This window comes from Patella vulgata, chromosome 3, assembly GCF_932274485.2.
Source record: "Patella vulgata chromosome 3, xgPatVulg1.2, whole genome shotgun sequence".
Lineage (NCBI taxonomy): Eukaryota > Metazoa > Mollusca > Gastropoda > Patellidae > Patella > Patella vulgata.
This window is the reverse complement of record NC_065881.2, coordinates 79,494,028-79,518,901: the sequence shown is the minus strand read 5'-3', so window position 1 is coordinate 79,518,901 and position 24,874 is coordinate 79,494,028. Positions and strand designations below refer to the sequence as shown.

Below are 24,874 nucleotides of genomic sequence, written 5' to 3'. Positions count from 1 at the left end.
CATGGACTGAGTAGAAAAAAATATGGTAGTTTAAATTCCATGTACTTTATCATTTAGTATAAAATATATTACCTCAAACCTTGAAGAGCAATTTTACGAAGTTTTTTCCAGGCAGGAGTAGCATCGGAAAAGACTATATTTTTGAAACCAGAAGTAATACACTCCACTGAAATTAATTAATTAGAAAAACATTATTTACTGTAAACATCGACCGGATATTAATGTGTACACCATATTGCAAATTGCTATTAATTAGACGTTCCAAATTAAATGAAGCGTACGTGGTATCATCGGCCATGGCTATATCCTTGTAACCGGAAGTAAGATTCTCCACTGAAATGAGTTAAACTTGCGATACTGGTCGACCGGATATTAATATATACTGAGCGCCATGGAAAACGCATCACTTTTTTTTCCCAAATATTTTATTACTAGGTGGTTTTGTATGTATAATATTATGCAATACTATGAACTATTGTTTCACACAATGCTCCCAAACGCAAAAAATATCGCCCGTGTGCAAAAAAAAAAAATTGCACGAGATGCACATGAAAATCCCAATATTCACGTCCAGCATTGTGTGTGACTGTGAGCCCTTTAAAAGCATGTTTTCAACTTAATGTGCAGTACATGAACTGTAAAACGTCAATCTGTCGTAATTTGTGGTTGGACGTGTGAAGGAATCGAGCTAGAGATGCCGAGACTTACTGAAAATCAACGGAATGAAGCCATGGGAATGTCCAGGGCTGGCATGTCTAGACGTGCTATTGCCAGACACTTCAATTGTCATCAGTCCACTATTGTAAGGTTGGTGGAACGTGTTCGAGTTACTGGATCAACACGTGACCGTCAACGTCCTGGTCCAAAACGCGTTACAACCCATGCTCAAGACCGCTACATCCGGGTCACTCATCTGCGTGACAGATTCCGCCCAGCGACTCGAACAGGTGCAGCAGTCGTCGGAAGACAAGGACCAGTAAGTGCCAACACCGTAAGACGTCGTCTAAGAGAAGTAGGACTCCGTGCACGACGACTTTATGTTAGAGCTATACTCAGGGATCATCACCGTCAGCGGCGTTTGATATGGGATCAAGGACACAAGACATGGAGAAGAGTAGAATGGCAAAGTGTGCTCTTCAGTGATGAGAGTCGCTTTCATCTTTATCACGTTGATGGCCGTCAACGTGTGTGGAGACGTCTTGGGGAACGTCTTGCAGACTGCTGCGTCTTCGAAACGAATCGATGGGGTGGGGGAAGTGTAATAGTGTGGGGAGGCTTCACATTTCATCACCGGACCGCCCTACACATTTGCAGGGGTCGTGATGATGGCCCGTGGAGGACACACGCGCTACTGACATCTGTGTCGTACTTTTGGTTTTGACCCCTCTGACTTTGTACCCTTGATTAGGGATTAAACATCCATAAGTGTACAAATGTGTTGTTATCGATGTGTTCCCAACTGAATATTGTTCACAATAAGAAACAAAATAAATAAGATATGTTTCCAGGATCATTTTGTTATACGAAAAACTAAGTGATGCGTTTTCCATGGCACTCAGTATATATTGTATATTACAAAAGTACCTTAGAAAATATTGTTGATTTGATGTTCCAGTGAGTGGTATCGGGTGTTCTGGAAAATCGACTCGTAAGGACACCTCGGGATGCTTTGAAGAATAAATCATTGGGACAACGGCATTCGTGTTTAAATGACACTGATAAGATGAAGTTATATTGGACTAATCAAATGTAGTGTTAGATAACCAAAGCACCATTATGATAGTGTCGTTCAAACAAGCCTTTAATCCTATGCAAATTAGCTGGGACAAAGTGTGGTGGTATCATTTGTCCCCTTGTTTGCTGTGTTACTTTACATGCGCAGTAATTCGTTATTTGAATATCGGACATAACTATGTTACTAACTAAAAGGTGTAAAATACCGAAAATTTCAGAAACATTCTAACAAGGCCTTTTCGTTCTGAAGCTTCCCTGTCTGCAAGACACGCCATTACTGTTCGGAAACCCACTCTGTCTTGGCCGTTCATCACCCGAAATTTATTGTTAAAATGTCCGTTTTTAGAAGATAATTAATCTTACTAGAATAGGTTTGAAATCTGCCGGCATAATCTGCTCCTTTCTTTACCAATACTTCATTTACAGTTTCCGCATCACTTAAGATCACACATCTTATCGGTCCTATATTGAAAGAAATTAGTATTATTATTACCATTATCTATAGCAAACGGTTCAGACGTCACTTTACAATACAGAATACAGTTATTATAAAAACATGAATGAAATATATTTAAACGTGAACAGGTAAAAAAAACAACATTCATTAATTCATAATTCTGGAAATTGTAAACCGTTAAAAACAGATGAGCTTTAAAAGTAAGATACAGCACACCTGGTCATATAAAGATAGGTTGCCAGGCAATGAAACATATGCCCACAGCAGCTAAGTCGTCCGGGGAGTCAACAGTTGTTGTCGCATATTTTTGTCTTTTGTCAGAAATAAAAACATTTACAACAAAATCTAATTACGAGTAACAAGCCATTTGGCTTCTAGTTCTGCCCTATTCTAACATTTAGCATACAAAACATTTTAATATCGATTTCTTTAATCATTTGAATTGATAGGCTTCTTCGTCTCGAGGCTTTAAACACTGTGTTAAATATAAAGTCAATCGGATATTAACAGTAGACTCTAAAGCGTCTACAAGATTTTTCAAAGAGGTCAAGGGCCATAACCCTGACAATAATTACCGGAAATAGTATAAATCTAAAGTCAGTCGGATATTAACTTTAGCGTCTAGATCGAGCGTTAGTAAGATATTTCAAAGTGATCATGGGCCATAACTCTGGCAGTAATTATCGGAAATCGTTGAAAATCAATAGACCTTTTCTCTCATAACCTTAAACACTGTGTATAAATTGAATTTAAAGTCCATCGGATATTTACTTTAGACTCTAGAGCTTCTACAAGATTTTTCAAAAAGGTCAAGGGCCATACCTCTGGCAGTAATTACCGGATATCGTTGAAAAACAATAGGCATCTCCGTCTCATGATCTTAAATAATGTGTATAAATCTAAACTCAATCGGATATTAACTTTAGCCTCCAGAGCGTCCACAAGATATTTTAAAGTGATAAAGGGCCATATCTCTGGCAGTATAATTATCGGATATCAATAGGCTTCTTCGTCGCATGACCTTAAACACTGTGTATAAATTTAAAGTCAATCGGATATTAACTTTAGCCTTAGGGCGTCTACAAGTATTTTTCAAAGAGACCAAGGGACATAACTCTGGCAGTAATTATGGTAATCGTTGGAAATCAATATGATTCTTCGTCTCCGGACCTTAAACATGGAAATCAATATGATTCTTCGTCTCCGGACCTTAAACACTGTGCATAAATTTAAAGTCAATGGGAATTTAACTTAAGCCTCTAGAGCGTCCACAAGTAATCGTGGAAGCCGGACAGACGTATTAAAACAGCTTAAAATTATTTATACTGATAAGAATTTACCCATATATATTGTTATTGCTGGTCCATATGTCTTTTTCCAATCGTATGCTTGTTTATACAGAGGATTCTTGAAATTCATTGCTGAAAGAAAATAAATTAAAGGACACACGATTAAGAGTACAATAGCGGAATAGATAAATATGTGAGTTTCTGTAAATGCATTACTCAAATGGGTCTGATATAGCAAAAATAAATTGGAGAACTCTTTAGATATTTTACAAAGTATGTCTATTTATATTTAAACACATATACAAATATGTGAGTTTCTGTAAAAGCATTACTCAAAAGTTTTAAACTCGAATGGGCTTGATACAGGGAAACGAAATTGGAGAACTGTTTAGATATGTTTTTAAAAGTATGTCTATTTGTATATAAACATATATTTAAGATCACAAAAAAACGGGGTTTAGGATATCCATAGATTTAAGATAGGTAAATGTGGGAGTGCTTACAAATTGACCCGACCCATTGAGTGGGTGTTCCCAGAGCAAAGCAAAAAATTCAAAAAGCTTGTTCGGACATTTCTTTTAAATCAAGTTATTTAATTAATTATCTAGATTATATACTCACACAACAAGCTACCCACTAATGGAAGGCTCAATGGTCCTGGTGGTAATTTGTATTTTTTCTTTCCAAATGTATAATATGTAACCAAACCAACTGCTAACCCTAGCAACAAGGCTTGAGTTGTTAAAGACAATGGCATCTGTTTCAAATACGATTCCAACATCTTGAGAATCTGTCGATTTTACTAAACAGTGTTTTAGGATACTGAAATTAGAATTAAAGCAAACAAAATTATTGAGACTGCCCAAGAAAGTTCGTCATGACCAGATTGTTGTGCGCTTTATGGTGAATATGTGGCAATTAGCGTGAAATGTGGCGTGCTTTATTGGTAAGGGGTGGGGGTGGATTGCCGAATAGTTAGCGCGTGCGCGCTGTATCATAATATGGTCTGCCATTGAGTCAACTGGCGTGGTTTCGATTCCCGGTGGCAAGGAGTAGGGTTGTCTGTCCAACCTCGTGGGTTTTCTCCGGGCCCTTCGCTTTTCTCCCACTGCTAAAGACCCATACGCGCTAGCGAATTATTGAAATAGTATTGAACCATAAATGTTAGTCCTGAAATGACCTAGTTTGTGTCGAGTGGACGTTAAACTCCCCCCCCCCTCCGCCTCTCTATATCTCTCTCTTTATTGGGGGAATTTTGTGTATCAATAGTTATGGGTTGGGGTGGTTGTTTATACTTGTTTGGCTGTTTAGTTCTCATTTATTCTAATAGTAAATTTGTCTATAAAAAGATGAGGTTTTATAACATGTTTGTATCAGGGCACGTGAGAGGAGAGGGGTGGGACAGCTGGGACACTTGTCCAGATGGTCGAAGCATAGCGAGGGACCCGGACGTATGTGAAATTATGTTTCTTTTTAAGAAATTATTGGCATAATTTAATAAAAAAAATCTACTGTTTCTTGTTCGTAAAGCAGAAGAAAACCGATGACTTGAACTAATTCAATATTTTGGAAATGTTGTGAGGAAACTTATGCAATGAAATGAAATGAAATGGGGTTTAACATCCTACTGTTCTGCTCCTAACCTGGGCTAATGAAGAAGGGCATACAGTGTGCTATGAGTGAAATTTTGCCCGGGCAGCGGCGCTACGGCCTACTCTTATATCGAATTCCAACTGCCAAGGGATCTTTTACGTGCACGCTAATGTGTACACGGGACTTCGGTTTTTCGTCCCATCCGAACGACTAGACAGCTGTCCTTGTCAGGCCCTCCGTCCTGTATCACTGACAAGGGGAAACCCCGCGGGAAATCGGGATGAACTTTCTTGGCCAATGCAGGGATCGAACGGAAACTTATGCATTGTATTACGTATTTTGTTAACATTCGTTGTGGGGTGGGATAGTGCAATGTCGGATTAAGGCTCTGCTGGCCCTAAGGCACATTTTGATAGGTGGCCTGAAAATACAGATATGTTGGGCTCATTGACAAGTTAAATTTAGCAACAGAAAATTTATTAAACGCGTAGATGAAGAAGGATGCAATTTATTTACATAAAAATAAAGGCAAGCATTTTTGTCACCACCTGATAATTATCAAAAAAGTTTTACTTTATTATTTTGTGGCCTGGATCTTTGGCTGGCCCTAAGGCACGTGCCTTATTTGCCTTATGGTTAATCCAGCACTGGGATAGTGGAAGGCGTCCACAACTATATATAAATTTTAAAAAACAATGAGTGATGTGTTGTCTATATAGAGAGTTCAAAAGATATTTCAATAAAATATAGCTGTTGTCACATTAACTGTGTTAACCTAAACTACCTGGGCGTGGTAACAAGGGGAAACCACCGGCTCGCTAGCCTGAAGGTCGCGTGTTCGATCCCTGCATTGAAGGTGAGAGTTCATCCAGATTTTCCGGCGTGGTTTCCCCTTGTCCTTGTCAGTGGTGCAGAACCGAGAGCCTGACAAGGGCAGCTGTCTAGTCATTCGGATGGGACGAAAAACAAAGGTCCCGTGTATACATGGGCGTGCACGTAAAAGATCTCTTGGCAGTTAGAATTCGATATATAGTGCCGCTGCCCGGGCAAAATTTCCCTCATAGCTGTATGGCGTTTGCCCGTCTTCATTAGCCCAGCCGGAGCAGAATAGTAGGACGTTTAAACCTCATTTCATTCACGATAACAAGGGTTATAATATAACGACTTAAACCCTTGCGTCGAGGAATTGCTATAATGGGTTATCTATTATGCTATTTGTCGTTCCCAAATAAACCAGTATACGCGTGAGTCACGCTATACATGTATATATATTTTAGTATTTTACATCTTGTTGCCCAGTATGTTCGATGTTTACCATATCATATGCTGACCCATTTCTCTAATTACAGGATTTAACGTCCTGCTGACTAATGCAGGGAGGCGGCTAATGAATGACGGACAACTGTTACATCGAATGCCAGCTTTAAAGAGTTCCTTTACGTGCACGTCATTGTGTCAAAGGACCTCGGTTCTTTGTCCAATCCTTACCATGCCGGGAAATCCCGGTTGCGCGGGTTTTCATACTATAGTGCCACCTATATATAGTGCCATCCCATCGATAGAGCACGATCGGGATAGTTCACCCTACTAAGCCACCGTGACTCCCTAATTGCAACAAACATAGAACTACACAAAAACACAATATGCACCAACTTACGTTGAAAGTCACACCAAATAACTCCACTACTCGTAAACAGGTCACAAACTGTGTACATTGTATGTTATTGTAAATGTAGTTATATGATTGGTCTATCCGCCACATCGAGGTCGGCCAAGTCTCTTGTGTTTGGTTATATTTAATGCCGACCATCAATAATTCAGCGAGCGAGAGACGAGAGAGAGAGAGAGAGGGGGAGAGTTTCACGAACACCCGACACAAACTGGGTCAATTCGGGACTAACATATGGTTCCGTTTTATTTCAATAATTCGCTTGCGCGTAGGTGTCTATATGGTTGTTTTAAATTCAGATTTGGAAATTGTACAACCAGGGAATCGAACGAAACCACGCCATGTTGACTCAATGATAGACCTTACGATACAACGCGCGCGCTTTTTTTTCTTGTAAATATGTTTATTCAAAATTAAATATATATATATATATATGTCATACATGAATAAACGAAAAATTATTACATACATACTAAACATAATTTCACGTATATGAAAGAGTGAATTGGTTATATTAATGGAGTTAAAAAATTATTAATAAAAACATTTAGAAATGACATGAAATGAAATGAAATGGGGTTTAACGTCCTACTTTTCTGTTCCGAACTGGGCTAATAAATACGGGCATGCGCCATACAGTGTGCTATGAGGGAAATTTTGCCCGATCAGCATCACTACTCCAACTGTCAAGAGATCTTTTACATGCACGCCACGTATTTTTATTTTTAAAATATTTACAAATATTCGACCATCCACCACCGTTACTCATTACTCATTCAATAAGTGTGTTATCACTTATGTGGGACCGGCGGAGTTAAATAAAGCTATTTCAAACACGCTCAATAAGTGCATATATGTCATAAATAAGGACTCACGATATGTCAGTTTTTATTTATATCGTCACGCTTCAGCTTCTATTGTCCTGGGAGGAGAAGAGAGAACACGATATGGGCCGCTTAACGCGTTAATAACGTTATTCTATATCGATCCTATATGTATTTTAGATTGAGAATGTATATTACGCATATAAAATAACTAAATGATAAGAACGAGAATGTATATTGTAATTGTATTGATTTAGCAGTGTCAATTAAGTAATCATCTCAGGCTATGGATTGCTATATGTATTTAATAATCTTGCCGTATATGCAGACAGTTTAATTAAAGTCACCTGATAAAGATGGCATCTAATCACTTTTGTTTTTAGGTAATTATACAACTTGATATGTATAAAAGACCCGTGTGGCATGCAGTGTCTGCGATATCACTTATGTGGAAGCAGACGTTAAACACCAAGAACGAACGAACGAACGCAGTAGGTAGACATTAAGATTATATTTACAATGCTGGTCGTCTGTTTTAAACTATTAATATAACAAAGGCGAGGGTGTAAAAATAGCAGTATTTAGTATTATATTAACCATTGATTACAAGCTTAAAACCCAAGAAACGAACGAAAGCTTTTAAAAAACGAAATTAAATACAAAAAGCAACTCTAGAAATATTAAATATTTACAATTTGGTCCATATATTAAGTATGAACTGTATATGCCTGGCACCTAAACACTAAACCCAAACGATGACATCTACCAATCCAGAAGCAGACTAGATCATCTACCAAACGATATGTTTTATACTAAATAAAGGGAAGAACTTCCCACTAAACCAAATCCACGACCTAAGGCCAAATGGAAAGATTGCAAAATCATATTCTAAAAAACAGGAATCAGCTTCGGCTCTCCTATGTCCTTGTCTGCGATATCACTTATGTGGAAGCAGACGTTAAACACCAAGAACTAACTAACTATATGCCACACAACGCAGATATATATTATTATAATACAGGTATATTTCTGTCGTGGAAATGAAATGAAATGGAGTTTAGCATCTGACTGGGCAAATGAAGACGATTCTGTCGTGGGAGTTTGACGAGATTTCTTTGCTTAATAAAGACGAGAAAACACTCGTTTAAACGTCGCCAGAAATAAACTTCCAATGTCAACAAAAATATGGTAGCATATATTATCTCTGTGCTAGTACATAGTTATAGATTTGACGGCTAAGTATGTTTAAATGGTGTAAAATAATTATTATAACGACATATTACTTGTAATAAGTGAAATAAATCTACAAATATTATATATGATATATATATTTAAAATGAATTGGAAAAATATAAATGATGCAAAACGACAAGGTTCCATTTTGTATTCCAATAAAATAATATAAGCTTAAAGATACATTATGGGAGATTCGATAACGAGTTGGCAATTCTCACTATAATTGCTAAACTCTAGATAATGTAAAGGCAATTTGCTGAAAATTTCATTCAGATTGATCCACTATGAACCGAAAACTAAGCGAATGAAATTTCTGCCTAGCCTCGGTCATAATTACTAAAGTCAGTACGATAAACAGCATAGTCTAGATTATCCAATTAATCGTTAAATCGTGAAGGAAAGATATGCAGTAAATCGGTTCACAATCCACTAAAGATCGCAGGCTAGCGTTGTCATCTAGAGTTGATTATGGTCTGGATAGGTTAATCAATGTCTAATTAATAATTTAGATAACATATCAGGCCTAAAGAAAGACCTGTAATAGACAGATTTAGCTCTTGCATAATGTATGTTTAATTCCTCTTTGTATAATAAATGATCATGTAATTGATTCTTAATAAAACACATTTGGTTCTATCTGATTCTGAATAAAGCATATCGATAACTAATTTGATCCGAACTGATTCTGAATAAAGCATATCGGTTCGAACTTATTCTGAATGAAACATATTGGTGACACGATCTAATGGTCAAAATATAACAGAAAGGACAACATTCGGCAAATAAATCAAATCAGTCTGTTTATTTTCTCGATTCCGCGATAATGTCAGATTTTCGTGGTAAAAACATCAAGGAACCATCTGGTGTCAAATCTACGGTCTTTCCTTCTGGACATCTAAACGTAAAATTCCTCAACAGAATAGCTAACATTAAATGCATCTCGGGTCTAGCAATAGATTCCCCCAAACAATTTCTATGTCCAGCAGAAAAGGGCAACCATGACATGGACTTTGGTGCCAATTGACCATCGTCGTCCAGTAGTCGTTCAGGCCTGAATATTTCCGGATCTTTCCAATTATCCGGATCGTGGTGAAGTGCCCAGTGATTTATCCAGACCGTTGTTCCTTTAGGGATTTCATATTCACCTGTAGATAAAGATAAAGAATAATCATATGACCGAACCTTACCGAATTTGTGAAGCAAACATGTTGTTCTAAAACAATAAGCAATTTGTGTTGCTTTTGTCCATATTTTCGTGTAGTGTTGTAAGCCCTATCATTAATTAAAAGTACTCGCAATATCGGATCATTGCTGAACATATCTTATATCCATCCAGTTGTACAAGTTATTAAGTTGTATATCATGGACCAATTATAGTAAGATGACACATACACGATTACAACCTGGATTAATCTGTAGTTACTATGCCCAGATAACCTTTTATTGTCAACCCAAAGAACTATCCCGGTGAATTTGAGAACAAGCCAAACTAAACTGTAATTATTTTCTGATGACTGAACACTAAACCCATCGTCTATATCTCAGTCAGCGTACCCCTACCGCCCCCTCCCCCCGTCTCTCTCTCTCTCTCTCTCTCTCTCCAGAAATGAACCAAGCTCTTACCTATCGTTGTATCGCATCGGGTAGAATGAGGTAATCCGAAAGGAGTTACTGGACACAATCGCATACTCTCATGTAGTACAGCTTCTGTATATGGCAACCTCGGTCTGTCATTTAAAGTTGGAGCTTGTCCGGCATCTAATAAATGGTTAATATTGAGTTTAATTATTCCAGTAGTATATTTTATCATGACTTCCTTCTTGTCACAGACATGCCTTATACATGTATATGTATAACACTGTTCCGGGAATCTGGGGCACCCAAACATATTTTCCTAGGAAGGGACGCGCTTCAAACAATCGGCCTACACAGAATCAGAAAATCAATTAGTACCCCCAGTTATATAGAAAAGTAGTTAGTAAGTATAGCATTATGTAATTTTTAAATGACTCAGTTGGATATGGATTTGTAGGCCTGATATTGGTTTTATTGAATGTGTAAGAGACTCCGGCCAACATATTTTCCCATGAGGGGGTGGGCGCAAAACAAAATCATCCCATTCAGAATTAGCAAATCAATTATCACCCCCAGTTAGGTCGAATAATAGTTAGTAAGTATAACATTATGTAATTTATAAATGACTCAGTTGAATACTGATTTATAGGCCTGATTTTGGTGTGATTTAATGTGTAAGAGACTCCGGCAAACCGACCCATTTTTCCGAAAAAACACCGGCCCACTCGACAAACAAATCGGCCCATTTGTCTATCTGGACTAAGCGTGGTGTATGTGTGTGTGTGTGGGGGGGGGGGGGGGGCTGCAAAACACCCGCTACTTTTAGAACTAAATTGTAACCGTTCCGTATTGGTCGCAAACCTATTTATTAAAAGAAACAACTATGGGTAAATTTAACGAGCACTGCATATATCTATCACCGTGAAACCTGATTGGAAATGTGTTTGTCCAGAGGCGTAAAGACAATAATAATTACATGCCAAGTCTGGTGATGAAGTCGTTCATTTTGTTTCTGTTCATAGATCAGTATACAGGTTTTGTTTATAAAGAAAACTCACCGAGAACTTGGTCTAATTCTGCTTGAACTTTTTTCTGTATGTCTGGATGTTTTATTAATAATAGAATAGTCCAGTTAATAGTTTGTCGAGTTGTATCAACTCCAGCTACAAAAAACCCCCCAGAGATATTTCAATAGTTAAACATACATTATGTAAGATTTAGATAAAGAGCTAGCCATTCTTGTTATAATAGTTCGAAAATAGATAATGTAAAATGTATAATTTGAAAATTTCATTCAAATTACTTTATTTTGAGCGACGTTATCAATGGTTGTAGTTTTGACAAGATGTGTGCATGGATCGTAACCACCATACTGGACATTAGCGTCCTAGCTTAGCTTCTCCAATTTTAAATTAAATCATTAAATGGCCGAATCGTTCTAATATACTTAAAATTGGAGCCTTGCTGTGGCATCGAAAGTTGATTATGGTCTTGTCATGTTATTAAATTTCTAATTAATAATTTGTACAACATTTAAGGCCCAAAGAAAGACCTGCAATAGGCAGATTAGCTTTTGCATAATGCCTGTTTAAGAAAGACATTTATGTAAAATTAATACATTTATTTTCTTGTTGAAAGATATGACTTACCCGAGAATATATCCGTGCATGTTTGTACCAAATGTTCGTCTGTAATTACATTTTCTATATCCGGATCTTCTTGTATGGCTTGTCTTCTGGCATGTATCAAATAATCCGTGAAATCTTTCATACCATCTAAATAATATAAATAAATAAAAATATAACCCGTGAAATCTTTCATATCATCTAAATAATATAAATAGATAAAAATATATAATCCCCAAGTTGTTTCAAATAATCCGTAAAATTTTTTTTACATTATGTCAATAACATTAATTTATAAAAAAAAACAACATCGTAAATACACAAAATTTTTCAAATAATCCGTGAAATCTTTCATATTATCTAAATAACACAAATATAATCATTCTATCAGAGAGCTGTTTAAATAATTTACACCTTAAAAATATAACTATATTAGCACTAACCTATGCTTTCATAGGACGCACCAGGAGGCAATTGGTGGCGCCCCCACCCACCCCTGTCTATTAATTAAGTCTAAATCGTAAAAAAAACCAGTCGACTGTGGGTGACTAGAATCTTTTAGAATATACACGATTCAGTTCTTACCCTCTGAAAAATTATCTTGGTGGGCAGCGTACTCTTCTCTTATGAAATTCAAAAATATTTCAAAGGATTCCATGATGCGTTTGAATTTAGCTGTAGGAAATCGGCGAAGTGGTGGAATGATGTCTTCCCAGAATCCATTTCCGAGATCGCTGTTGGTTGACTCGAAGACATTTAGCAATTCTAAAAATTGCTTGTCATTGATATCAAAACTAAAATAAGACAACAAAAACCAAAAACATCATCATAAGAACATGGTTGTATTAAACATACATTATGCAAGAGCTAAATCTGTCTATTGCAGGGGGGGGGGGGTCACGTGGCTAAGTGGGTAAGACGCTGGCTCGCTAGCCTGGAGGTCGGGTGTTCGATCCCGGCATTGGCCGAGAAAGTTCATTCAGATTTTCCGGCGTGGTTTCCCCTTGTCAGTGATACAGGATGGAGGGCCTGACAAGGACAGCTGTCTAGTCGTTCGGATGGGACGAAAAACCGAGGTCCCGTGTACACATTGGCATGCACGTAAAATATCCCTTGGCAGTTGGAATTCTATATAAGAGTAGGCCGTAGTGCCGCTGTCCTGGCAAAATTTCCCTCATAGCACACTGTATGGCGTATGCCCGTCTTCATTAGCCCAGGTTAGGAGCAGAACCGTAGGACGTTAAACCACATTTCATTTCATTTTGTCTATTGCAGGTCTTAATTAGACATTACTTAACCTATCCAGACCATAATCAACTCTAGATGGCATCGCTAGCCTGCGATTTTAAGTGGATTGTGAGCCGATTTACTGCATAACTTTCTTTCTCGATTTAACGATTAAATCGATAATTGAGACTATGCTGTTTATCGTACTGACTTTAGTAATGATGATCAAGCCTAGGCGGAAATTCAATCCTTTGTTCTCGGTTCATAGTGGATCAATTTGAATGGAATTTTCAGCAAATTGCCTTTACATTATCTAGTTTTTAACTATTATAGTGAGAACTGCCAACTCGTTATCGAATCTCCCATAATGTATCTTTAATTAAATACTATAATTAATTCCGCTCGAGTACAGACGCTAAGCTAGTTGATCGACATTTTAATTCTGAAATCGACGACACTATAGTCGAAAACACCAAGTATGATTTTAGAATTTTGAGAATTCTTCCGCGTCCGGGGTCGAACAAGGGATCCCCAGGTCACACCAACATACCTTTTGTTAAAACAAACACCATGAAGTAAATTACACACCAACAATCCAATATATTTCTGTATATCAATAGGTTTACCTTCTTCTTCTTTTAATCTTCTCATAACTTTAGATGTTGATTCAAATACTTTCTCTTCTAATTTACTACCATATAAATATTGTCTGAAATATACAATTCATAAAATCAACAACTATCACTTGAATCAACATATAAATATTGTCTGAAATATACAATCTAGAAAATCAACAACTATTACTTGATTTATGGATGGATAGATATAAAATATTAGCAAGGTTGTAACCCAAGGAAAACAAATACATGTGGGTAATTCTGGTGCCCATGACATTCAAACTGTTAATCATTAATACATATAAACATACATTATGCAAGAGCTAAACCTGCCTATTGCACATCTTTATTTAAGTTACAGAAATTATTAATTTAAGCTTTATTTACACGACAAGCTCAAAATCAACCGCTTGGCTACAGTTTGGATTTAAACAGTCGTTCATTTAAAATTAAATCAATAAATGGCGGACTAAGCTAACGTTTACTGTTAGTCGCTGACGTCACTACCGGAAACTGGTGATGAAAGGCCTGCCAAGCACAGCTACACAGCCATTGAGCATGTTACTTGATAATCGAGAATATGTGGGTGGAGTTATCGTCTGTCAATCAAACGATCGCCGCCAATTCTCATAAACGGTGCAGACACAATTGATGCCTATTTCTAGTCCAAACTTCCAACAGTAACAGTTCCGTTCAGAACAAAGTAATTTGATTGAAATTTTCAACACTTTCTTTTTTTATCACCTGTTTTTAAATTATTATAGCAAGAATGGCCAACTCTTTATAAAACTCTTAACTAATTAATGTATCTATAAATACCAAAAAAAACATTACCTCAGACCTTGAAGAGCAATTTTACGGAGATGTTTCCAGGTGGGAGAGACATCGGCAAAGGCTATATCTTTATAACCGGAAGTAAGTTTCTCAACTGAAATAAGTTAAATCATAATGCATAATTCATTACATTACTACATTAAATTGTGAAGACTCAGAGGCGTGATATCGGAAGTTCCGGATATCATAGCCGCACCCTATCTCATGTAGGACATGCGCACTGCTGATTGGTGCGGCATTTTATACTTCCTTTGATTATTTGTAGACGGAAGACGGAAGACGAGCAATATTATAATGTGGGTTATCCAAAGCTATATATAGTTGAATACAGATGGAATGGGCAAGATGTGGTGGTATTGCTCTATTCATAAATATTGCCCTCTTCTTTGTTGCGTTATTTTACATGCTCAATACATTTGTTCGAACTATTTTCCGCTTCCAAAATAGTAATCTTACTAGAAAAACTTTTAAATCTGCCGGCATAATCTGCTCCTTTCTTTACCAATGCTTCATTTACGGTTTCAACATCATTCAACACAACACATCTAACGGGTCCTATAACGAAATTATTATTACAAAAACGTGAAAAACGTTATACACTGATTGGAATATCCAGTCTTTAAAAGCGGTAAAATCAATTTGATTTAAAAGGGAGATAATTAGAAGCTGGTCTGATAAAAACAAAAATAACTTTATATGAACTCAGTTATACGAGAGAGAGAGAGAGAGAGAGAGAGAGAGAGAGAGAGAGAGATGGGGTTCAACGTTCACTCGACGCAAACTGGTCATTTCGGGACTAACATTGTTGAATTTTATTTCAAAAATGCGTTCTGTGTAGGGGGTCTTTAGCAGTGGGAGGAAATCGGAAGACTCGGAGAAAACCCATGAGGTTGCATGGACATGCGACCTTACTCCTTGTCATGTACAACCGGGGAATCGAAACCACGGCAGTTGCATCAATTACGGACCTTATGAACAAACCCCCTACAAATAGATAGGGTTATTGAGGTAATGTTAAAGCGGCATTATTGAAGATTAGATAAGGAACGGACAGTTCTCGCTATTTAAACATACATTATGCAAGGGCTAAATCTGTCTATTGCAGGTCTTTCTTTAGGCCTGAAATGTTATCTAAATTATTAATTAGACATTAATTAACTTATCCAGACCATAATCAACTCTAGCTGGCATCGCATAGCCTGCGATCTTAGGTGGATTGTGAGCCGATTTACTGTATAACTTTTCTTCTCGATTTAACGATTACATGGATAATCGAGACTATGCTGTTTATCGTACTGACTTTAGTAATGATGACCGAGGCTAGGCAGAAAAATTTCATTCGCTTAGTTCTCGGTTCATAGTGGATCAATTTGAATGAAATTTTCAGCAAATTGCCTTTACGTTATCTTGTTTTTAACTATTATAGTGAGAACTGCCAACTCATTATCGAATCTCCCATAATGTATCTTTAAACAAGGGAATCAAAATCACGACAGTTGACTCAATGACAGACCTTATGGTGTAACGCGCACGTTATAAGGACCAAATGGGTAATTATATTCGAGTTGAGTTGAACTAAACTATATTCGGTTCGAGTTCGTAGAATTTAGGTTTACTATACTCAACCAGAACCCAGTTTGCTGGATCTTTTGAACTGGTTGTTAAAATTATTTACCCATGTAGAGTGTCATTGCTGGTCCATATTTCTTGCTCCAGTCAAATAATTGTCTATACAAAGGTGTGCTCCAATTGATAGCTGAAAGAAAATATATTGAAACATCCATCAAGATGACGAAACAAACCGGGATTTCAAATACCCATAGATGCATGGTGGGTAAAGGTGCGAGAGCCTGAAATTGTGTGCTTGTGATAGCGTAAAGCAATAACTCGATCGGGGACTCCGAGGCCATTTAGCTGTGGTAGGGGCATGGACAGTCCGAAGAATCAATATGCCATTAACGTTTGCAGTTACTGATGGGACATTTCTTTTCAAGCATGTTTATTTATATTATCTAAATATATACTCACCAATGATGTGTCCTATTAATGGTGGAGCCCATGGTCCTGGTGGTAATTTGTATTTTTTCTTTCCAAATGTATAATATGTAACCAAACCAACTGTTAATCCTAGCAACAAGGCTTGAGTTGTTAAAGATAAGGGAATCTGTTTCAAATACGATTCCAACATTTTGAGAATCTTTTGATTTTACTAAACAATGTTTCAGGATACTGAAATTAGAATAAAAGCAGATGCCTGGTTGGATGATTATTGGCGTGACAAGCCACTTACAATTTATTCAGCCAAATAACAGCATTTCTATTGGCAGTGTTGTAATGACCACTCGATACAAACTATGTCATTTCCGGACTAACACTCTGACTTGTGCATAGGGTTCCTTTAGCAGTGGCAGCAAATCGAAGACGGCCCTACTCCTTGTCACATACAAGCGGGGAATCCAAACCACGCCACTTGATTGATGATAAACCTTATGATCTAAAGCGCACGTTAGGTCACTTGATCACCCACACCAACTCCCTTCATTACCAGTTTACTACACCAATTGGTAGCCAAACAAGCAGCAAAACAATTGTTTATTCTAAACATTACGCGCAGTTCTAGAAAATCTTTAAAGATACATTATGGGAGATTAGATAAAGAACTGGCATTTCTCACTATAATAGTTAAAAACTAGATAATGTAAAGGGAATTTGCCGAAATTTTCAGTAAAATTGATCCACTCCGAACCGAGATTTTAGCGATTGGATTGTCGGTCAGCCGCGATCATCATTACTAAAGTCGGTACGATAAAAAACATAGTCTCGATTATCCATTTCATGATTAAATCATGAATGGACGAAGTCGAACAGCAAATTGGAACCTAATCCAATAAACATCGCAGACTAGCGATGACACCGTTAAGTTAATTAATGAATTAATAATTTAGCGATGGATAAGTTAATTAATGTCTAATTAATAATTTAGATAGCATTTCAGGCCTAAAGAAAGATCTGCAATAGGCAGATTTAGCTCTTCCATTATGTATGTTTAATTAGGCCCACGTTTACTCAAATTTTAGCCTCTGGCGTGTAAATGGGATTATATAAAGACAAGTGGCAAAAATATGGTGGCTGTTAGCGGCCATTCAAATGAATCTAAATCGTCGCCTTGTGAACAAGGCGACAAGTCGACAAGTCGACGAAATCAACCCGCCGACACGACAAAATAACCCGACGATCGTCGCCTTCATTTTGTCGTGTCGGCGGGTTGATTTCGTCGACTTGTCGTGCGGCGACTTGTCAAACTCGAGCATGCGCATTTGCTGATTGGATAACTTGCATGCGCACAGATTAACTTCCGAGGCGACAAGTCGCCGCACGACAAGTCGAAATAATTGTATTTCGTCGCCTTCATTTTGTCGTGTCGGCGGGTTGATTTCGTCGTGCGGCGCCTTGTCGCCTTGTCGGGTTGTGAATAAGTCGAAGGCGACAAGTCGACAAGTCGACGAAATCAACCCGCCGACACGACAAAATGAAGGCGACGATCGTCGGGTTATTTTGTCATGTCGGCGGGTTGATTTCGTCGTGCGGCGACTTGTCGCCTTCGACTTATTCACAACCGACAAGGCGACAAGTCGGAAGTTAATCTGTGCGCATGCAAGTTATCCAATCGCCAATGCGCATGCTCGAGTTTGACAAGTCGCCGCACGACAAGTCGACAAGTCAACGAAATCAACCCGCCGACACGACAAAATGAAGGCGACGTTCGTCGGGTTTTTTTTGTCGTGTTGGCAGGTTGATTTCGTCGACTTGTCGACTTGTCGCCTTCTTCACAAGGCGACGATTTAGATTCATTTGAATGGCCGCTAACAGCCACCATACAAAAATGGTCAGAAACGGTTAAACGTTTGACGCACTTTCTTGCTTCTTTGTGTCGATAGAATGCATCACCGAGAAAGTTCATCCAGATTTTCCGGCGTGGTTCCCCGTTGTCAGTGATGCAGGAAAGATGGCCTGACAAGAACAGCTGTCTAGTCGTTCGAATGGGAGAAAAACCGAGGTCCCGTGTACACATTGGCGCGCACATAAAAGATCCCTTGACAGTTGGAATTATATATAAGAGAAGGCCGTAGTACCGCTATCCGGGCAAAATTTCCCTCATAGCACACTGTATGGCGTATGCCCGTTTTCATTAGCCCAGTATAGGAGCAGAACATTAGGACGTTAAACCCCATTTCATTTCATTCTGTAAACTACAAACTAGAAACAAGCGTAGACAAATAATCGATGTAAAAACATCATATTCTAATCTAATATTTTAGTTTGAACATTATACAGAAATATACAAACTTTCATTGAAAGAGTTCACTCCAAATAGCTCCACCACTGTTAACTAGGCTAACCTACACTGTGTATGTATAAGTTTGTTATGAAGAAACAGCTAGTGTCCGCGTCCTATATACTGACTGTGCATTCATGCGGATCTTCTATAATTCAGTTCAGTTACTGTTAAGCATGTGATCTATGAGTAATATTAATAGTTTATGGTCTCTGTATTCGCCGTGTCTTAAAACCAGGTTTGTACGTTTAGTGTACACGTCATTTTAACCACGTAAACAACGCGTAATTATGTGATATTGAAGCAGAATCTATAAATAGAAATTACCCATTCAATAAGCGTAGACCCCATGATTACTGACATTAAAGGAAAACAACGCAAATATCTACACGCCATTTTTACCACGTAAACCAGGCATCTATATGAAGTTCTATCGACAGAAAAAGCAAACCGAGAGTGAAAGAGAGAGAGAGAGAGAGAGAGAGAGAGAGATGGGGTTTAACGTCCACGCTCGTCACAAACTATGTCATTTCGGGACTAACACATGGGTCAATTTTATTTCAATAATGTGCTTGCACGTAGGTCTTTAGCAGTGGGAGTAAACCGGAGGACCCGGAGCAAACCAACGGGGTTGGACAGGCAACCCTACTCCTTGTCACGTACAGCAGGGGAATCGAAACCACGCCAACTGACTCAATGACATACCTTATGATACAGCGCGCACGCGATAATCATTCGCCCCCCCCCTCCCCTGCAAAACCAAACGAACACAACCTACTACAAGTATGTATATTTTAGAAACCGACCAGTGATCGAGACAATTGTCTTTTTTGTGTGGTTTGAAAGTTAGGCCAAAAAGCCATGTCCACTGTTAGGGGATCTGTTATAGAATTTAACGGTACAGCGTGCTCAATTTTGGGTCATCTCAGTTTATAGATTTTAACAGTATACGGTCTAATAATGCTAATCCGTAATCTATAATCTATAATACATGATGGTATAACCCTCCCGATCATAACTCAAATAACATGAAACGAAGCTTAAACTACCTTTAATTGTGACTGAAGCACAATGTTACAAGAGGTCGTCTTAAACCTATTCCGTGTAAAACATAGAGGGCGGGTGTGCAATGATCTTAAAAGACACGCACCGCTATATTGCTATAGCATTTGGTTCTGTAAAATGTAATGAATTCGCTCTTGGGTTTATTCGTGACAGGGATAGCCTGCCTAATTCGTGGTGGTCTTCTGGATTCTCAGCCTTCCAACGACTGCTAAAGACCCCTGTGTGTATGCGAAATGGATATGAACATACGATTAGCATTATTATGTTTGTCCCAATATGAACTTGTTTTATAACGATATTATTATTTTGAGATACACATACTACTCCTTCCTGTAGTAGACAGTTAATAAATATATAAATTCAAGCTTTTATCTTTTCAGGTTGCCAAACGTGACATATATATTTGAATGGCTATATTTTAAACGAAAATCATTCAATATCCGATCTATAAATATTTATAACCAAATTCACTACCATATTCGGCACTGATCGTAAAAACGCCCGACCATTCGCGAGGGCATCTTAAGCCATCGTATGACCGCCTGTGGAGTTTCTCAGGCCCCGGCAGCAACTTCATGAGCGCTGGCAATATCTGTGTCATGCCAACAAATTGCCCAAAGACCTAGCGAAAGTTCATTTTCGTGTTAAATTCGTGTGTCCATTTTACCCTTCATAAGGCCATCGTGAAAGCATCTTGTCAAATCGTGCCATCTTCGTCTACTTCGTCTGATCATCGGTACTCTAGAGTTACCATTCGAAAAAAATGTTAAAAAAAATATTATACGCCCACAATTGCTTTCGGACGCTCCAGACCAGTGGTTCTCAACACAGACTAGTCATAGACACATAGCGCAATGGCTGAACTAAGTAAAGAAAAACACAGCTATGAACTTACTTTATTGCAGTGTTTCGAATTTCGAATCAGTCAAATAGCTGTCCTAATGAAACAGGAAGTAAACAAAATCGAATTTAAAAAAATCGGCTCCCTTAGGATTCTTGCCATTTGGAGTAGGTTCAATACAAAAAAAGTTTTCGAAATTTGGAATTAAAATATGGCGGCCAAGCGGTTAAAAGCGTTATGGAACAAGGTCTTTGAAAATGAAAGATAATATCTGGGGCTAACGCCACCATATGTCATTTTTTGTCTATTTTATTAAAATTCATGATCGGGGAAAAATCGGAAGGCCTCGGTAATTTCCGGAAATTTCCGGAAGTCGTAACAAAATATCTTTTTATATGCCATTTTGAAGGCATCGATGAGTTCCTTATTCCTACCAAGTTTCAACTTGATACCTCAAATAGTGACGGACATATGCCATCTTGAATGTCGAAAAAATGATGAAGAAAACTTTCGCAAATCTTTGATGCTATAATATTGATCAAGCGAAGTTCCGAATTTCGAAAAACCGTCAGTCAGAGTCAATATGGGATTCGTCCAAAGAATCCAAAAATGAAAACCCGAAGAAGATCCGTTGAGAAATAACCGAGATATGGGCAGGGCAATCTGGGATTATTTTTTGTCTCATCCGTAAAACACTTACTGATGACCGAATTTATATTTAACAAATAGACGCAAGGGGGTCAACAACATCTACGTTGGCAGAATGTTTGCACCATTTACAGTTTTGGCTGCACAAACTGACTAAATTCTACAAAAAAAATAATAACGTAATGGTTTGTTACTCCTAATCAGATTTTAGCGTGTTGTCATTGTTTTCATTAAAATGTCAAAAAAATAACAATGATTATGCGACAACCCTTGTTGACTGCCCGGGCGACTTAGCTGATGTGGGAATTTCATTACATTGTAAACTATCTTTTATCTCCATGGGAAACGTTTGCGCTACTTACATACACGTTGTCGTGTTGCCTTCTTAAGACAATTGGGCAGATTCTTGAAATCGTAATTTCTTCATGGGGAGCAAAATGCCCAATGATCAGACGAAGTAAAGACGAAAATAACACGGTTTCACAAGATGCTCTCACGGTGGCCTTATGAAGGGTATGATTGACACACCAATTCAACACGAAAATGAACCTTCGCAACGTCTTTCGGCATGCAAGGGTTTTTGCCAGCGCTCACGAAGTTGTTGCCGGAGACGGAGAGACTGCACTGTCGGTCATACGGTGGCTTAAGATGCCCTTACGAATGGTCCGATGTGTTTACATTTACTTTATCGTGTGTCTATCTGGTGTCAATTTTGGGACAGTGTGACGCATGCATAGTGTAGAGGGGTATACACAATGCAGAGAGTTTTGAGATCAGAATTCGGCAAAATCTTCGACAAAAGTCCAGGAAATGGCATTTCAGGGACTCTAGATTCAAACATTTCTCAGGGAGAGCATGCCCCCGGACCCCCTCCCCCTTATAAAGCTCCCATCAGCTGTGTTCGTGGCTGCGCCACTCTATGATGGGCCTGTGCATCAGTAGGTCTCATTTTTTCTACCTACCCCCACCCCCAAACAAAATCAATATGTACGCCCCTAAATAATGCCGAAGAGAGAATTCGTGATATAAGCAATAATGGGTTATTATATGTTGTCACTGTGTTATACCCTCTTATCATATGAATGCGTACTAATACGACGGTTTTATGGTAAAATGACTTATATAATACCTATTTATAAATGTTAGTCCAGTTAGATAACATACGATGAATTATACACATTTTATTGCATAGAAAATCGCACCGGGGGAAGCAGAATGCAATTACATAAATCGCATTTAGTACAAATAACTTAATATAAATAAAGCTAGTTCAGACAAATATGGTCGATGTAAACACATCATATTAGAAATATACCAACTTACATTGACAATTCACTCCAAATAGCTCGATCACTGTTAACAAGGCTAACATATATACTATTCAAAAAAAGTAGGGGATATTTGATTTTGGGGGCATAATACTAAAATATGCAAATGACTACGAAAAAAGTCACTATAGAACCTAACAGAAGAAACATTTCCAGTTACATGTGACGCCCAAACGCACCAACAGCTACCGCATGGAATGCAGGTGATGCTTGGGATCATCATGGGGGTCCAACCCAAGATTTGCACGACTCTGACTTTGAATGTTACAGTCATTGTGGCATTGAATTCCAGGGTGGAAACATCAGTTTAATTGTTTTAGTGACCAGAAAACAAATTTTGATATGCGTCGGCTTACCCAAAATGAAAGGTTACGTGCCCTTGGCATGCTACAGATCGGCACAACACAGGCGGTTGTGGCGCGGACGATGAATGTTTCTCAGTCTGTCATAAGCAGGCTATGGTCCAGATACCGTGATACACAATCTGTACAGGACAGACCACGCTCAGGTCGACCAAGGGCGACAACTCAAGCCCAGGATCGATTTATCCGTACCTTGGCCTTGAGAAATCGTGTCATCACAGCAAATCAGATCAGCGCTCGTCTTCAAACAGACACTGGTGTGAGAGTGAGTGGCCAGACGATTCGGAATCGACTGCATAGGGGTCACCTTCGCGCCCGACGTCCTCGCGTGATCCCTTGTTTGAGAGATCATCACATTCAGGCAAGACGTCGTTGGTGTAGGGATCGTCAACACTGGGATAATCGACGCTGGAGCAATGTGATGTTTTCAGATGAGTCAAGGTTCACTGTTGATTTTTTGGACAGACGTAGGAGGGTGTGGCGTCGTCGAAACGAGCGCTTCCAAGACGTTAACGTCATCAGACATGATCGATTTGGGGGTGGTTCTGTTATGGTGTGGGGAGGCATCACTGTTGCTGGAAGAACGGCTTTACATGTTGTTGCAGGGCGTGTTACAGGCCAGTACTACCGGGACAACATCTTGGCAGTCCATGTTGTGCCGTTCGCACGACGTCATGGCCGCCGTTTCATCTTCCAGGATGACAACGCAAGATGTCACAGGGCCAGGATCGTTACAGGTTACCTCCAACAACAGAACATCACCACATTACCTTGGCCAGCACTGAGTCCCGACCTCTCCCCCATCGAGCATGTCTGGGACATGCTTGGACAGAGGTTGCGTCAACGTCAACAACGTCCTGCCAATGTCCAAGAACTTGCTGCTGCGTTGCAACAGGAATGGAACAATCTGGACCAAAATGACCTTAGACGTCCCATTAGGAGTATGCCACGTCGGATCAATGCTTGTTTGGCAAACAGAGGAGGATTTACCCGTTACTGACTTGGTTGTGATGCTGTGGTAACTTTGCTGTTTGACTCCGGGTATCATTTTACCCTTATAATGGTCAGTCTGTGCCTTACTTAGTCTAACGATCATTTGGAATAAATCGATGAATGTGAACTTCATTTCATTTTGTCATTTGTTTCTTCGTCAGTTTCATTAGGTGACTTTAATAACACTTAAAAATCAAATATCCCCTACTTTTTTTGAATAGTATATATATGTTTGTTATAAATAGAAACAACGTCCTATATACTGACTGGTCTATATACTATCAAAGTCGATTATTTGTCCAATGTGCGTTCATGCAGATCTATAATTCATACATAGGTCAAAACCCGTAAGTATCTATACCTTATATAGTTTGCCTGAGGTTCGTCGTATCGAGATTATCAAGGGTCACGTGGCCGGGTGAGATAGTTTAACCCGTTAATCGATTGTCACATTAATAATCCAACCAGTCAGCTTTTTGGTTTTGGCTATGGTAGTGGATTTGGTTATAGATATTTATAGATCGGCCAATTCCTTCCAAATATTGAATGATTTCCGTTTAAAATACAGCCATTCAAATATATATGTCCCGTTTGACAACCTGAAAAGATAAAAGCTTGAAT

At 38.5% G+C, this 24,874-nt stretch overlaps 1 protein-coding gene across 4 annotated transcripts in view; it reads right to left on the bottom strand.

Moving 5' to 3' along the window:
• LOC126814400 (steroid 17-alpha-hydroxylase/17,20 lyase) overlaps positions 1 to 19,261 on the bottom strand; it is a 45,288-nt gene extending 26,027 nt beyond the window's left edge. The window contains exons 1-11 of one of the 4 annotated variants that reach the window (XM_050539497.2): positions 19,028 to 19,261; positions 16,709 to 16,909; positions 16,356 to 16,436; positions 15,137 to 15,235; positions 14,681 to 14,774; positions 13,780 to 13,938; positions 12,588 to 12,796; positions 12,027 to 12,152; positions 11,436 to 11,540; positions 10,426 to 10,560; positions 8,133 to 9,947 (exon numbers count right to left, since the gene is read on the bottom strand). In XM_050539497.2, coding sequence (XP_050395454.1) covers positions 9,604 to 9,947; positions 10,426 to 10,560; positions 11,436 to 11,540; positions 12,027 to 12,152; positions 12,588 to 12,796; positions 13,780 to 13,938; positions 14,681 to 14,774; positions 15,137 to 15,235; positions 16,356 to 16,436; positions 16,709 to 16,868 — 1,512 coding nt within the window. In that variant the 5' untranslated portion in view covers positions 16,869 to 16,909; positions 19,028 to 19,261 and the 3' untranslated portion in view covers positions 8,133 to 9,603. Of the gene's footprint in view, positions 1 to 72; positions 167 to 2,097; positions 2,197 to 3,531; positions 3,613 to 4,101; positions 4,303 to 6,730; positions 6,863 to 8,132; positions 9,948 to 10,425; positions 10,561 to 11,435; positions 11,541 to 12,026; positions 12,153 to 12,587; positions 12,797 to 13,779; positions 13,939 to 14,680; positions 14,775 to 15,136; positions 15,236 to 16,355; positions 16,437 to 16,708; positions 16,910 to 19,027 lie in introns of those variants that run through there. The other 3 variants (XM_056099522.1, XM_056099524.1, XM_056099523.1) reach the window with 3 other exon arrangements.
• Positions 19,262 to 24,874: the final 5,613 nt, after the last annotated feature.